General features: G+C 37.7%; 1 protein-coding gene and 1 non-coding gene across 10 annotated transcripts in view; both read right to left on the bottom strand.

Annotated features, from left to right (window-relative positions):
• RIC1 (RIC1 homolog, RAB6A GEF complex partner 1) overlaps positions 1-16,323 on the bottom strand; it is a 142,486-nt gene that overhangs the window by 66,931 nt on the left and 59,232 nt on the right. For 8 of the 9 annotated variants that reach the window (XM_045065000.1, XM_045065007.1, XM_045065002.1 and 5 more), the window contains exon 3: positions 13,532-13,611. The exons of the other annotated variant lie outside the window; for it this stretch is intronic. In XM_045065000.1, the coding sequence (XP_044920935.1) occupies positions 13,532-13,611 (80 nt within the window). The remainder of the gene's footprint in view (positions 1-13,531; positions 13,612-16,323) is intronic. 9 annotated transcript variants of the gene reach the window in all.
• LOC123387550 lies at positions 11,321-11,484 on the bottom strand. The gene has a single exon (XR_006601993.1). It is a non-coding gene; the product is annotated as a U1 spliceosomal RNA (small nuclear RNA).

Genomic DNA, 16,323 nt, shown 5'->3' on the forward strand with positions numbered 1-16,323 from the left:
AATAATTATATCCTATCACTTTGTGATGAGAACTTCTAAGATCTGCTCCTTTAGCAGCTCAGCTTTTTGAATCTTAAAATGATTTTGGAATGTGCTACACTTAATCTAGTAAGTTCCAGCAATCCTAGATGAATTCTGGGACCAAGAAGCTTTGGTTCTCCAATCATAGTTAATGGAAAGGCTCAACAAGATTTCTTTTCTCACACTCCTACCTCATGTGTTACCATTTGTAGTCAACACAATTTTTTACTAGAGTATCAATAATCAAAGTATTTCTGGATGAAATAAAATAATGGTATCTAGATGTGATAAAACACATTCCAATAAAAGAAACAAAACTGTTTGAGTTGATTTATGGGCAGGTTCCACTTTATTATTTATTATAGTAATAGAGGAACTAGTACGAAGGTAGCCCTCCAGGAACAATAAAGAAAATTGGAGAAAATAGAGACAACAACTATACTGAGACACTGGATAACAGGAAACACAAGACTGTGAAGAAAAACAAAAACAAAAGTAACTTCTCTAATAGAAGCCACTCTCCAGACGACCATGTAGGGCAGGAGAACCCAAACACAACATGACAATCTTGTTATGTTCAGGGAAGTAGAAGCATCCATTTATGGAAAACAGTACCAGGAGCAGAAGATCCAGAAAAAGGTTCCCCTCAAGTCTTTGTGAATACTAAGCTGTGTAAATATATGGTGAGACCCCACACTGCCTCCCAATGAATAACCACCAGCATTTTCAGCTGCAAAGCTCCTGCAGGGTTGGGAGACATTCCAGTTCTGACCAGCCAGAGACCAAAGACCTTGTTTAAGGACTAGGACATTCCTTGGACAGCTCGGAAAGGCTCAGCTAACCTAGAGTAAATGCTGAAGCCACCTTAAAAACATACAAACAAGCCTCAAAAGGATCAAGGAGATCTACAACTTAACTGCCATTCAAAATAATCTCAACATTGCCTAGAGAAAAGAAAGAAAACTCAGACACTCGATAATGTCACACAGTTTACATCAACCAATCTAAAATCATCAGGCATGTGATAGGACCTAGCAATTCTATTCCAAGGTTTTTATTTACCCAAAGATACAAAGCTTACTGCCCAGCAAACTGGAATTGGAATCCAAAAAGGCAAATAAGGTTCAAAATTTCACTTTTCATTGTTTCTTTGTTTTCATAAGAACACAGTCATGGATTATTAGTGCTATGAGATTTTTAAGTGCTATGAGATTGTATTTGAGGAATCAGTTATTTCTCGGGTGCAAGGGAGAGTAAGGGAGTTGAGGGAAAAGCTTTATATGTAAGATGTTTGACTTTAGCTTCTCAACTACCTCAAAGTGCTCTGTTATGCAAAGCACACAGTTGGGGAGGCACACCAAGTAAATAGCAAATGAACACAGCCATTACACAGGAATTGTGCTTTCAGTGTGCTAAAGGTAGGGGAAAATGAGGTTTTAAACGCCAGGCCAGAGTTTGGCTTTCGTTTTGTGGTAACGGGACAGCAACAAATATTTTTTTTTTAATTTTTTATTTCTTATTAACATACAATGCATTATTAGCCCCTGGGGTACAGGTCTGTGAATCGCCAGGTTTACACACTTCACAGCGCTCACCACAGCACCTATCTTCCCCAGTGCCCATAACTCGACCCCCCTCTCCCGACCCTCCTCTCCCCCCGCAACCCTCAGTTTGTTCTGTGAGATTAAGAGTATCTTATGGTTGCAACAAACATTTATAAGGGATTAATATCCCAAACATGTAGAGAATTCTTAAAACTCCACAAAAACAAAAACCAAACAGCCTCATTAAGGACTTCAACAAACAGAAAATACTCAGTATCACTAATCATTAGGGAAATACAAATCAAAACTAAAAACAAAAACTTAGAAAGTGTTGGCAAGGATGTGTAGGAATTAGAATCCTTGTGCTCTGTTGGGATTATGAAAAGATACAACAACTGAGAAAAATGTTACAGCAGTTTCTCAAAAAATGAAAAACAGAATTACTATATAATACAGAAATTCTACTCTGGGGTATAAACCCAAATAAAACTGAAATCCGGGTCTCAAAGACATGTGAACACACCTGTTCATAGCAGCATTATCCACAACAGATAAAATATGCAAGGAACCCGAATGTCCATCCACAGAGGAGAAGTAAGCACAATGTACTGCAGACATTCTTCAGAGACAGTGTGGCTTCAGTTCCAGACACCCATAACAAGCAAATTTTGCAAAAATCAACTCAGATGTATTTTTTTGGTCTTCCAGCACATATACAAGTTATATTTACACCATTCTGTTGATTTTTCGGTATGCAAGAGCATTATGTATGTTTAAAAATACAACGTACGTACCTTAATTAAAAAAATACCTGATTGCTAGCAAAACGCTATCATCTGAGCTTTCTGCAACTCAAAATCTTTTTGCCGGTCATGGCTGCTGACTGAACAGGGTGGCAGTTGCTGAAGGTCAGGGTGGCTGAGGCCACTTCTTCAAACAACAATGAAGTTTGCTGCATCGACTGACTCTTCCCTTCATGAAACTTTCTGGGCAGCCTGCAATGCTGTCTGATAGCTTTTACTCACAAAACTTTCACAATTGTGGGGTCAAACAAACCTCCCAAACCCACGTGCCGCTCTATGCACTAAGCGGATGCGATATTCTAAACCCTCTGTTGTCATTTCAACAGTCTCCGCGGCACCTTCCCCGGGAGCAGATCCCACCTCCACAAACCACTTTCTCTGCTCGCTCGCTCGTCAGCAGCAGCTCTTCATCCATTCACGCTGTATCCGGAGTCGGCAGCGGGTCCGTCCCGTCCTCCGGCTCCACTTCTGACCCTGGCTCTCTTGCTACCTCCACCACTCCTGCAGTGACCTCTTCCTCTGAAGTCCTGAGCCCCTCAAAGTCCTCCATGAACACTGGAATCTACTTCTTCCAAATTCCTGATAACGCGGATAGGATGATCGCTCCCCATGAATCATGAATGCTCTCCAGCGCATCTAGGATGGTGAATCTTTCCCAGAAGGTTTTCAACTGACCTTGCCCAGATCCATCCGAGGAATCGCTACGTACAGCAGGTAGAGTCCTGCGAAAGGTACTCCTTAAGGAAGAAGACTTGAGTAAGAAATAAAACAGAGACAAAGACTCGTAAGTACAGAGAGCCAACCGGTGGTTGCCAGAGGGGCAGGCAGAGGGGGTTGCCAGAAGGGGAGGGGGGATGGGGGAGCGATGCGGGGGACCAAGAGCACACTTATCCCGATGGGGGCGCCGAGTAACCACTGCTGAATCATGATACTGCACCCCTGCGCACCTGAAACTAGGAGACCACTCTGTTATGCTCCAATAAAAAATGAACATAATTAATTAAAAAAATTTAAAAAGACTCATTTCCAGTTGAAATGACTCCTTGATCCACGGGCTGCGGAACAGTTGCTGTGTTAGCAGACATGAAAACAACGTAAAGCTCGCTGTCCGACTCCATCAGAACTCTGGGGCCATCAGGTGCACAGTCGCTAAGTGATGATACCTTTTTTCTTTTTTTTCCTTAGGCGGGTCTCAACAATGGGCTAAGCATGCAGTACACCATGCTGTGAACAGGTGTCCTGTCCTCTAGGTTCTGCTGCTCCATTCACAGAGCACAGGCAGAGGAGACTTGCCGTAATTCCTAAGGCCCTAGGACTGGAGAGGTGATAAATCAGCACCTGCCACACGTTAAAAGTCACCTGTCGCACTGGCCCCGACCAGACGATCAGCCTGTCCATGGAAGCTGTCAAGGCAGCATTGACTCCTCCTGTCTAGCCGGGAAAGTCCTTGATGGCACCTTCTTCCCACGGGAGGCTCTTGCGTCCACCCTGAAAATCTGCTGGTCAGTGTGGCCGCCTTCGGGAATGATCTCGATCTTCCGGATCACCCGGATCTCCTGGTCACTTGCTGCAGCTCCCACGGCAGCCCGTGCTGCTTCACCTTGCGCTTTCGGGTCCCGGACGCGGCCTCCTTCCTGAAACCTCAAGCCCGGATCTCTGCTCGTGTCAGGCTTCGTTCCTGCAGCTTCCTGCCCTCTCTCTGCCTGCACGGAACCGGAGGGAGTCAGGGCCTTCTGCTTTGGCTGAGGAGAATGTCGTGGCTGGCTGGACCTCTTCTCCACTAAAGGTTCTCTGTAGCAGCAATAAAGCTGTTTCACTTTCCTATCGTTCGTGTGTAGCACTTTCAATTTCCTGAGGTAGGACTTTCAATTTCCTTCAGGAGCTTTTCCTTCGATTCACAACTTGGCTAACCGGCATCAGAGGCCTCAGCTTTCAACATGCCTCCCTCACCAAGCTTTAGTCACGGCTAGCCTTCGGGGGACAGCGAGAGGCATGCAGCTTCTCCTTCCAGTTCAACACTTACAGGCCATTGTGGGCTTATTAACTGACCTGATTTCAATATTGCTGTGTCTTAGGGAATAAAGAGGTCAGGGAGAAAGACAGGGAAATGGCTGGTCAGTGGAGCAGACAGAATACACACCGCACTTAGCACTTGAATTCACCATCTTTTATGAGCACAGTCCATGGCACCTCAAAACAATTACATCAGTAACATCAAAGGTCACTGATCACACATCACCATAACAAATAATAATTAAAAAGCTTGAAATATTGCTAATTAGCAACATGTGAAGAGACATGAAATGTACAAATGCTACTGAAAAGAGGATACTAATTGATGTGTTCAACACAGGGTGCACAAACCCATAATCTGTACAAACACAGTATCTGTGAAGTGCCACAGGTTCCTGTACATACATATAACGGAGTAGTATTCAGCCTTAAGAAGTAGGAAATTCTGAAATATGCTACGAAAGAGATGAACCTTGAGGACATTATACTGAATGATAGAAGCCAGTCACAAGTTAAACACTGTATGATTCCACTTAGATGAAGCATAACTGTATACTCAGAAAATGGCTGGGATGGAAAATGTTATGTGTGTTTTACACAATCAAAAAAATGGAAATAAAAAAGTTTACTCATAGGATCTTTCGAAAACATTATCATTCCAGAAAGTACTGATGCACGTTGTTAGTGTTTTTGTATTATTAGAGACAGATGTTAAACTGATTTAGAATAAAGTTAGTACAGACCTTTAAAAAGAGTATCTGAGACAAGAATCCACATTAGCAAGTCTGTTTAGAAAAACAAATCTGCTATCGATGCACAGGATGGATTTCTGTAGGTAAGAGAAAGAAACTGAGAGAAGCGCACAAGTTAGTAAATAAGGTTTTCCAAAAGGCGAGAAGTAGGGCCTCTGCTGAGCCAAGGAAAATGAAACAGCGAGAGGCAAATTTTAGAGACGCTGAAGAGCTGTCAGTCAATACAATACAATTTGATTACCAGACAAATATGAGAAGTAAGGAAATAAAGATTCCAAGGTTTCAACCACCTACAACTGCAGAAATAATCATGGTAACTGCAAAAGAATGTTAGAAAAGCAACAGCATGTTTGGCTTCCTCGGAGAGGAGAAGGTGAGTTAGGCTGAGAAGCGGTGAATCTGAGGCGGCCTGCAGGGCCATTGAAACGATCTGTCCTGGAAAGGTGAGCACGAAGCTCCAGAAAGTAGTACTAAATTAAAGAAGCAGATCTGGATCTCATCCACATATACTGAATAATTAAAGCCAGGGAGATTGTGTAAAAAGGAACTCAGAACAAAGCCCTGGGGAACATTAACGCGTTACTGGAGGTACTGTACCGTAATTTATGGTGCTGTAATGATATCTTTATGAAGTAGAAGGCATTTACTCTATTTTTCAGATGAGTAAAATAAAACTCAAAAAAAGCAACAGGATTGATCCTGAGAGCTAAGGAAAGCCAGAGAAATTTTTTATGTAGGAAAATGGCAATTAAATTTTATATTAGAAATTCATTTAGGGGAAAACCATAAAATATGTTTAAGACAATATACTATAATCCAGGAGAAAAGAAAACCCAAAGTAAAGGGACTTTGGGTTTGTTGCTAGGGACTGGGAAGAAATAGAGACATGAGGGATACAGAAAAGGCTGAATAAGCAGAATATATAGAAGGCAGAATACACAGGACATGATACAGTCAACTGCTGAGGTTACTGAGCAGGAAGAATATACTCCTTACAAAAAAGGGAACTGGTCATAGGCTTTCCCAAGATTAACTTATTTAAAAATAAGAATATAATTTTTCATATTTTTACACTTAGTAAAATGTTTCCCACTTCTTTTAATATTATTATTTATTTTTGAAAGAGAGAAAAAGAAAGGAAGAGAGAGAGCGTGTGTGTGTATATGTTCATGGGGGGGGAGGGGCAGAGGGATTAGGAGAGACAATATTAAACAGGCTCCACACCCAGCCCCGAGACTGACAGGAAGGCTGATTTCACCACGCTGAGATCGTGACCCTGAGCTGCAATCAAGAGTTGGATGCTTAACCAACTGAGACACCCAGGTGCCAGTCCCCCCACTTCTAATTTAATCTGTAAATTATTAGGCAGAACCTAAATGTATTCACAATAATGTCACTAACTTTCTTAACTACTAAATCTCTCCAATCTAGAATGTTTTTCCCCTGGTATGTTTTGTTTCCTAGTCTGAGATCTTTTCAAATGTCATAATCCATTTTCCTACTTTATTTTTCTCCACAGAAACATTATCAGGTGACGACAGACTTGTCATATTTGTCAAATTTGTAATGTATTTTCCTTATATAGCACCATCTACTAGAAGAGTGCTAGCTCTACGAGTAGGGTTTGTCATCTGTTTTTTTCCCCCCTTTTCCCACTGTTGTATTCCCAGTATCTACAACAGTTTTGGAGCCAAAAAATTCAAAATTTAAAAGAAAAGATGTATGGATAAAGAGTTTTCTTGAAAGAGAGAGCATCCTCATCACTAGGCCTTTTTAAATTTTTTTTTTTTTTTAATGTTTTAAATTTCTTTTCAGTGTACTAGAATTCATTGTTTATGCACCACACCCAGTGCTCCATGCAATCCGCGCCCTCCATAACACCCACCAGCAGGCTCACCCAACCTCCCACCTCCCCCGCCCCTTCAAAACCCTCAGATTGTTTCTCAGAGTCCATAGTCTCTCATGGTTCGTCTCCCTCTCCAATTTCCCTCAACTCCCTTCTCCTCTCCATCTCCCCATGTCCTCCATGTTATTTCTTATGCTCCACAAATAAGTGAAACCATATAATTGACTCTCTCTGCTTGACTTATTTCACTCAGCATAATCTCTTCCAGCCCCATCCAGGCCTTTTATATTTAAAAAAGTTTTTTTGTTTACCTTATCACACATTCAGAAAGCCTTCGGTCTGATAAAAGCTATGTGACTTTCTGATTTGACCAGAGATTTTTTTTTTTTTTAAAGATTTTTATTTATTTATTTGACAGAGAGAAATCACAAGTAGATGGAGAGGCAGGCAGAGAGAGAGAGAGAAGCAGGCTCCCCGCCGAGCAGAGAGCCCAATGCGGGACTCGATCCCAAGACCCTGAGATCATGACCTGAGCCGAAGGCAGCGGCCTAACCCACTGAGCCACCCAGGCGCCCCTTGACCAGAGATTTTTAACACTTCTATAATTCTTTGCATTCGGGTACCAGTGTTAGAAGCATAGTCAACAGGGGAATAGCTTTCAGTGCCCAGAATTTATACATTAACTTCACTATCTTATTATTAAGTGCTCATGCAATTATAATGTAAGCTAATGGACACAAAATATGTAATACCTATATTTACAGAATGTATACATATTGAAATCAAATTATACGATGTAATATTTTGAGAAGATCAAAGGGAATAAAAAATGTTAGGATAACTAACATACTTGTCAAGTTTACAAACTGAATTTATAACAAGGTACATTGTTAGAAATAACACTTTAAATCAATAGAGCCTTAAGGGGAAATAAAGCAGTTAAAGTTTATTTTCCAGAAAACACTAAAAATTTATTAGCAAAAAGGAAGTAACAAATGGTGAGGGAAACTTTCACATCTCTACTTCAGACCTTTTCTCCTCTAAATGTAATTAATTTCAGTAAATGTTCCTGCCCCTTAAATGTTTCAAAGGGTAAGCTGTGTTGAGGTTAGAAACTGTTCACCTCAATGAGCTATCCTCTACCTGCTGCCTACCTGACACTATTTCATTAACAGCTAGTAAGAAGTCTCAAAATCTAATATAAACTATGTTGGGTGTGCGAAAAAGGAAATGAGAGGTTTGAATTTGTTTTTTCAGGGTTTTTTGTTTGTTTGTTTTGAAGATTTTATTTGAGAGAGTGAGCAAGCACAGCATGTGGTGGGGGGAGGGTTGGGGGCAGAGAGGAAGGAGAAGCAGACTGCCCACTGAGCAGAGAGCCTGATGCAGGACTCCATCTCAGGAGCCTGGGATCATGATCTGAGCTGAAGGCAGGTGGTTAACCAACTGAGCCACTCAGGTGCCCCAAAAGGTTTGAGTTGGTAGTTGTTCTGGAGTGTTTCTCGCCCCCCCCCCCCCCCGGGAGATAATCTCTATATATTTAATATTTGATAATTAAATGTACTGAATTTTAGTATAACTTTTTTTTTTTTTTTTTTAGAACTTTGTCCTCTTACTAGTGAGGCTGGTGTCTGACAAAAGAAGTTGACAGTAAGAGTGGAAAGACAGAATAAAAGAAAAAAGTCTCTACTCTTAAAGTATATATTTCATTATGATAAAATTAAATATGACTCACAGTTTTAAGAACTACTACACTTATATTTAAACATAAACAAATCAATACATCCTAATGCAATACACAAGTTATTTCTGATTTATCCCTGGCAGTTTCCTCCATAAATTTCAATGCAAGTTCCAAGGTATGAAAGAATAGGCCAAGGACCTTTAGTGGACAACTCTGTCCAATGGTCTGTGTAGCTAACACGAATGGACATTTTTATACAGAATGAAGTGTATAAAAAGATGAAAAACAAACAAATGAAACATCAATCAAAGAGTAAATGACCTTTGAGGCATAAAGAGTCATTTGATAAGACTGCCACAATTGTTGAAGGCTGACTCCCAACATGAACGGGATGGACGCTGCCAACACCACTATGTGGAAACTAGGAAAGATCACAGGACATCCGACCTGTTCTCAGGTGGAGCATATTGGAAACTGATAAGCAGTCTAAGGTTAAGAACCTGTCATGTAATACAGGGAAGCTGAGACACTCCAGAAAAACTCATGTGATGAACTCATAAAATTTAGAGAAGAGGAACAAGAGACAATAAGTGTCTCTACAATTGAGAAGAGTAGGACTAACTACTGGCCTCAAGTACACTACTGTTCACAACTGCTACGTATAAACCATTCCAGATCATTTCTCTGGTTTTTAATTCACTACTCCCCCCAAACCCCCAAGAAGCAGATGACCAGATGGGCATAAATAGGGCTGAGGCAGTAAAGTATTGGTGAGTAAGAGTATACACAGGCCAGCAACAGCACTTACGTCTGAATCACGGCCATGCCACTTGCTAGTGAGCGACTGCTGCTAAGTTAGTTGGCCTCTGTGCTGCAGTAGTTGTACCTAATCACCTCACAGGGTGTTACCAAGATTACAGGAGTCTGAAAAAGTCCTCAGAACAGTGTCCTGAACTGAGTTAAGTGCTCACAACGGCACAGATGACAATGATACACTGTCAAAACTAAACATTTTTTTAAACTCGCCTCAAACCCGTGTATGAACCACTTTCCCAGTTTTAAAAGCATGTACTCCTATAATCCTCCAAACAACTGAAGAAAAAATATTTTTATTCCTATTTTATAAATAGGTCCTACAGAAAAACTAAAAAACTAAGCAGACTAAGTAACCCAACTAGATAGCAGCCCAGCATTAAAATACACAACAGGCTCATTCCAATTCCCTGTGCTACAAAACTGTTTCCCTATAAGGTATTTTGTTTGATTTATGTAGCAGTTACTAGAAGTTAAACTGGAAAAGAAGTCAAATATTAAATATTATTTAAATATTAAAAATATTGTGAATAAAAATAGTGTAAATATTTTAAAAATATGTAAATATTAAAAATAAGTCACTTAACATATACTATACATATAATTTACATATTAAATCACTTCTTATATACTTATGTATATATAAAATCACTTAAAATATTAGAAATGAGGTAAAAATTTGGTGAAGGAAAAATGTATTAATAATAGTATTAACAACAGCAGTTGTCCATTAATATTCCCACATACTAGTCAGTTATCTAAACATTTAATATGCATAATCTCATTTAATCCTATGAAATAATTACTACTGCTACCTCGTTCTACAGATGAGGAAACTGATTTTGGAGGTATTAAATAACTTGACATAAGTTATCTGGCTAAGAGAAGAGAAGAGTGGACATTCAATCCCAGGTCTACATAAGGCCAAAGCCTAGCTTTTTGGCTAAGGCAACACACAACTCATGCCATATAAAGGCCAAACACATTTTACTGAGCCACACACTGAAACCTGTGATCATTGAGCCCAAATTTTTAAAAATACATTTCTTTAGTTCTCTACTCCAACATACAGTCAAACACAGCAAAGCTCGTGCACCGTCTGCACTACTACTAGTAAAGGGGCATCCTCTGCAGTCTTAAAATCAGAAAGTAGAAACTGTTTTTAAATTCTCTGCAACACAGTGAGTTTCAAAATACCATTCCAAATCGCTGTAAACCTATGTAATCATATTAGTGACTTGAAAAATGGAATACTAGTATAATTTATACTACGTTATATACTATAGTAGTATAAATTAAGCATTTTCAGGCGCATGTCTGAATAGAGCAATAAAATGGGTTCAAACATGCTAGTTCAAAATGTACAAGGTAATTGAAGATGCTAATTACAACAGTTCTTCAAAAGGCTCACAAAATTATCACTTAGAATGAAAAAAACCACATTATATATTATCCACAAAACTGAATTTAAAATTTATAAATACATCCTATCAAAATGTCTATAACATTTTAAACAGTACAATTTATATATTGAAGGGTTTTTGCATTAAAGATATTTATTGAAAAAAATCAAATTAGTACAAAAGATTTCCGAAATTCAACTTACACCTCAACTAATACTGGATTACCAAAACAAGTGGCTTATGGCATCAAGAAAATCTAGACAGTTTCTTAAAATCTATGATAAAGCATTCAGAGTTACATCCTACATGGCCTACATTAGCTTTTCCCAAACTGTTTTCTCAAGAATTTTGACAAGTATTAAACAATTTTCATAATACAATTTTTAAAAAACATTTTGGCTTTTTGTAATATTTTTCATATTTTTTTTTTTTTTTTTTTTTTACCAGGGGAAAGCGCGAACGCAGTCCCCCACTACCACAAATTATGCAGTCGAGTTTCCCACATTTGGGGAAATCGCAGGGGTCAGCACATCCGGAGTGCAATGGATAAGCCTCGCCCTGGGAAAACCACCTTCGTGATCATGGTATCTCCCCTGCCAGGTAAGTACATTTTTATTATTATAAGATTTTATTTATCTGACAGAGAGTAAAAACACAAGTAGGAACAGAGGCAGGCTCCCCCCTGAGTAGAGAGCTAAGCAGGGAGCCCGATGCGGGGCTTGATCCCAGGACCCTGAGATTATGACCTGAGCTGAAGGCAGAGGCTTAACCCACTGAGCCACCAGGTACCTGCAAATATGTTTTTTAAAAAACCACATTGAATATAGTGTATGCAAATCAAAAATTCTGGAAAATTCAAGAGTTGAAAGAAGATGAAAAAAATCACTACAGTTCTACCATTCAGGAGCAATTACTATAAATATATACTACTCTGGTTTTTTTAAAGAGAATATTTGTTTTCTTTTGCAAAGCTGATGTGGTCATATTACATATATAATTTAGTGTGCCTCATTTCTTCTCTTGGTATTTAATATGGTCAAGTTCTCAAGTGTGTAAATTTTTCTAAATATATTTAATGACTGCATAGTATGTGGGAATATACCACAGTTAACTTCCATACCAAAATTCTGTATCATTACATTTCTGTGTATATCTACTATTGGAAGCATGTAAGAACATATTTTGATAGTCCTCTGCTAGCACAGTAATAATTAGAAAAGTAATAATAATATTTTTACATATTGGGGCACCTGGGTGGCTCAGGTCATGATCCTAAGATCCTGGGACTGAGCTCCATGTCGGGCTCCATGTTCAGTGGAGAGTCTACTTGAGGATTTTCTCTCTCCCTTCCTCAGCTCACATGCACTGCCTATGTTCTCTCTCTCTCTAAAATGATTAAATCTTTAAAAATATTTTTTAATTCTTAAAAAAAGATTATTTTTACATATTAAAATATGTAGGTTTCCAAAAAATTTGTATTTAATGTTTTGAGTTACTAGTGTTTGGTCTGAGTTACTAAATAAAAATTTTCTCTTTTTTTTTTTTAGTTTTATTTCCTCTTATGAGATCACTTTCACCTATTTACCTTTTGAAATCTTTGTGTTTCTTAGCAATTTATATGTCTCCTTAAGATGCAGTTTATTAAAAAAATTATATAAAATACTTTATGAAATAGAAAAATAGTTTTTAAGCCTTGGTCCTATTTACTAAGAAAATTTTCCCCAGTTTGCTACCTTTTTAACATTGTTCTCTCTTCCTATTAATTTTCAGAAATGTAAACTTTCATATATTGAAATCTACTTTCCCTCTAATTTCTTACATACCCAATAAAATCTGGCCATCTCCACCATCCATCTAGAAATATAATAAATATTTATTTATAGAGTCATCCAGCTTTAATGGTTTGTTGTTTCTTAAAAAAAAAGGGGGGGGTGCTTAGAGTGGCTTAGCTGGTTAAGCATCTGCCTGTGGCTCAAGGTCCTAGGATGGAGCCCTGCAGCAGGCTCTCTGCACAGTGGCAAGTCTTTCCCCTCTGGCTCCCTTCACCGCTGCTCATGGTCACTTGCTCACTCTTTCTCATTAAATAAATAAAATCTTAAAAAAAAAAAAAGGATATGTTTTAAAACTGTTATGTCCTTTTATTTCAAAAGCTCTTTCAATAAAACATTCTTTTCTTTCAAATGTAAGGCAAAAAAGTTAAGGAAAAGAATGAAAAATATACAGAACAACATAGTTTGAAGATCAAAGTCCTTGTTCTTTCAAGTTCTATCCAAGAGTTAACCACTGTTTGGGGTACATATTTTCTCCTATGCACATACAAAAATATACAGAAAGAAGTACCTATACCTTTCCTGATTTTTCCTCCCTTCTTTCATGACATTTTTAGCCCCTCCCTAATAATGCTTGATTATATTAGTAGTGATCCTGAATGTCCAAGAAGGGATCTATAGTACATTCACCCAAGATTCTCAGACATTTTTATTCTTTATTCAATTAATCAATGACAGCTCAAAGAATTGGTAATTTTTGAAATACTATTTTTAAAGTACTGGCTTGGCTTTATTTTATTCACTTCAGACAATGCAAAACTGGAATGTTTTTATGAGTACAAAGAAGCAAACCAATTACTAAAAGAATGAAAGACAACAAACTTACTTGGGATACACTGGTTCATAGAGGTACTTGTCCCCTCTTGGAGATGTAATATGAAAAAACAAGATGTAGCCATATGCAGTCTGAAAGATAAATTTTATTTGCCATGAATTAAAGGGTAAGGCTATGACTAAAACCTTAAATTTTATTTTTATATATTCTCACTTTGAAAACACTTCTCTCGTGGGAACCCTCTTTTGAACAGCTATAGTCTATACAATTTAAAAATGGCCTTAATATAATCCATCTTGTTTAATATAACCCATGAAAAAGAGCTTTTATATTTTAATACTTCATAATGCCATTGAAATCGATAGTTTATAACAGATTGTATATTGTACTCTAAAATATTTATAGTATTCAATAACAGATGATTATTTTATAAAATATACATAGCTTTTTGAACTCTGCAATATGGCAAATATTTTTTCCTAATATTTTAAAACAACAATGTCACCAAACAGTAGTATTATGATAAAGTTCACTCAAAGTTTACACAATATAACTTCAGAATAACATATTTATATATATTTCAAAATCAATCAATTGGCCTGTTTACTATAAAATATACTGAGATACAGAAGATAAACAGAATCCTCATTTCCAAATTTGAATACCAGTTAATTTTTCTAAGTTAACAAAATACTTTTAAAATATAAATTGTACTGAAACATTACATAATCATGGCACATATCTGTCAATTGTGAGGTTCAAACACTTTACATTTGTAGAAAAACACACAATACTATATTTAGCTGTTTCTAACCATTTTCAAGCCTGAGAGAAGTGGCAACTGTTTGGCCCAAACTACTAAATATTAATACTGAAGTGTTATTTTAGAAGCAGGTAAGCTTTATCCAAAGTACAAAGAAAACGGAAAAAAATTATTCAACGTTTCATATTTCTTTCTAGTACTTGCTTCTGTTCTTCACTTAAAAGAATGCCAGAGGAAAAACAATTTCTTCAGCAATCAGGTGTTTTGTTTAAGCTATAAACTTTACTGTTTCATAATGTATTCCAAAATTCTACTTTAATATATCGGGACACAAAACACAAGAGGCTGAGATCATCATTCTAATTCCTCAGGTGCAATTTTACCTTCTTCAAATGTGGAGAATCTGGGACCAAAGGAAAACAGATTCAAATGAAACCACAGCTGACATCATAACCTCTACACAGAGCAGTGACTTTGAAATTTGTAAACTGTACTATTCCCTTATATGGCTAGAAAAGTAAAATAATATGGTCCAGCATTTACTGGGAAATCAGTCACTCAAGGTCAAAAATTCAACATTTCAGAATATCAAATGCTAATAATATACTCATAATTTTAACAAGTGCTTAGAAGATTATAATGCCAGGAAAAATAAAGCATCATTTTGCAGCAGTATTTAGAAATTTTATGCACAGGGTATACTAAAAAAAATTACAAAGAATGGCTTGATTGACTATACCAGCATTTTGTATCAATCTTTACTAGGATCTCTAGTTTCACATGTATATAAATGCTATATACTTCCAGATCTCACTGACCTTTTCCTAAACAATCCTGTCCTCAAACAAGTCTAGGAACAATTTTAAAAGTTTTGGAAATAGATGATCATCCTTAAAAAGTAGCATCTTTGGGGAACCTGGGTGGCTCAGTGGGTTAAGCCTCTGCCTTCGGCTCAGGTCATGATCTCAGAGTTCTAGGATCAAGTCCCTCATCGGGCTCTCTGCTCGGCAGGGAGCCAGCTTCCTCCTCTCTCTCTCTCTACTCTCTCTCTCTCTGTGACTACTTGTGATCTCTCTCTGTCAAATAAATAAAATCTTTAAAAAAAAAAAAAGTAGCAACTTTGTTGTTAACTACACTAAAACTGATATTATGTAGTGTTACAATGGCTTTTCTCTTTCCACCACCAAAATACTGCAAATAAGCATACAATTACTGCTTCTTCTAATATGCATACCCATTGTCTGCCTCTTGCTCTCTCTCTCTCTCTCTCCCCCAAACACACACATACACACACACACCCCTAATCTTAAGAAAATGAAAAGATAAAATAAAGAACCTCGGAGTCCTCTTTCCCAGTATCATCCTATATCTCAATTTTTTTTTTCCTCCAAGACTTATTTTACTAGATTCTGTGGTTGCAATTGCAAAGGCCTAGAAATTTTTCTAGGTAACTTGAGTGACAAATCCTTATGTCTCATTCTTTTGTATATCAATGAATAAGGGTCACAGACATACAAGGATAAAGGTTATCAAGAGGGTAAGAGAAATCACTACTTAAATAGAGAATGGCACAGACTTGTCTCTAGTAACACCACTTAGCAAAAAAAGAACTTTCCCGAAACAATTTTAAGGGATATTAATAACGCATCAATGATTCAGAGAGGGATGAATATTCAGTCAGAGAAGCTTCTTTTTTTTTTTTCAACTGCAAATTGCAAACAGAGATTTGAAAAACCATGCAAACTACCTCAGATAATTCCAGTTTATTTTTTTATTATTATGTTAGTCACCATAAAATATACACTAGTTTTTTTGTTTTTTTAAAGATTTTATTTATTTGACAGAGATCACAAGTAGGCAGAAAGGCAGGCGGGTGGGGGGGACAGACTCCCTACTGAGCAGACAGCCCCATGCAGGGCTCAATCCCAGGACCGTGAGATCATGACCTGAGCTGAAGGCAGAGGCTTTAACCCACTGAGCCACCCAGGCACCCCTGTTGTTTTTGTAAGATTTTATTTATTTGATAGATAGTGAGAGCAGGAACACAGCAGGGGAGTGGGAGAGGGAAAAGCAGGTTTCC

Source organism: Mustela putorius, unplaced genomic scaffold, assembly GCF_011764305.1.
Source record: "Mustela putorius furo isolate JIRA1106 unplaced genomic scaffold, ASM1176430v1.1 tig00003854_pilon_pilon_pilon, whole genome shotgun sequence".
NCBI lineage: Eukaryota > Metazoa > Chordata > Mammalia > Carnivora > Mustelidae > Mustela > Mustela putorius.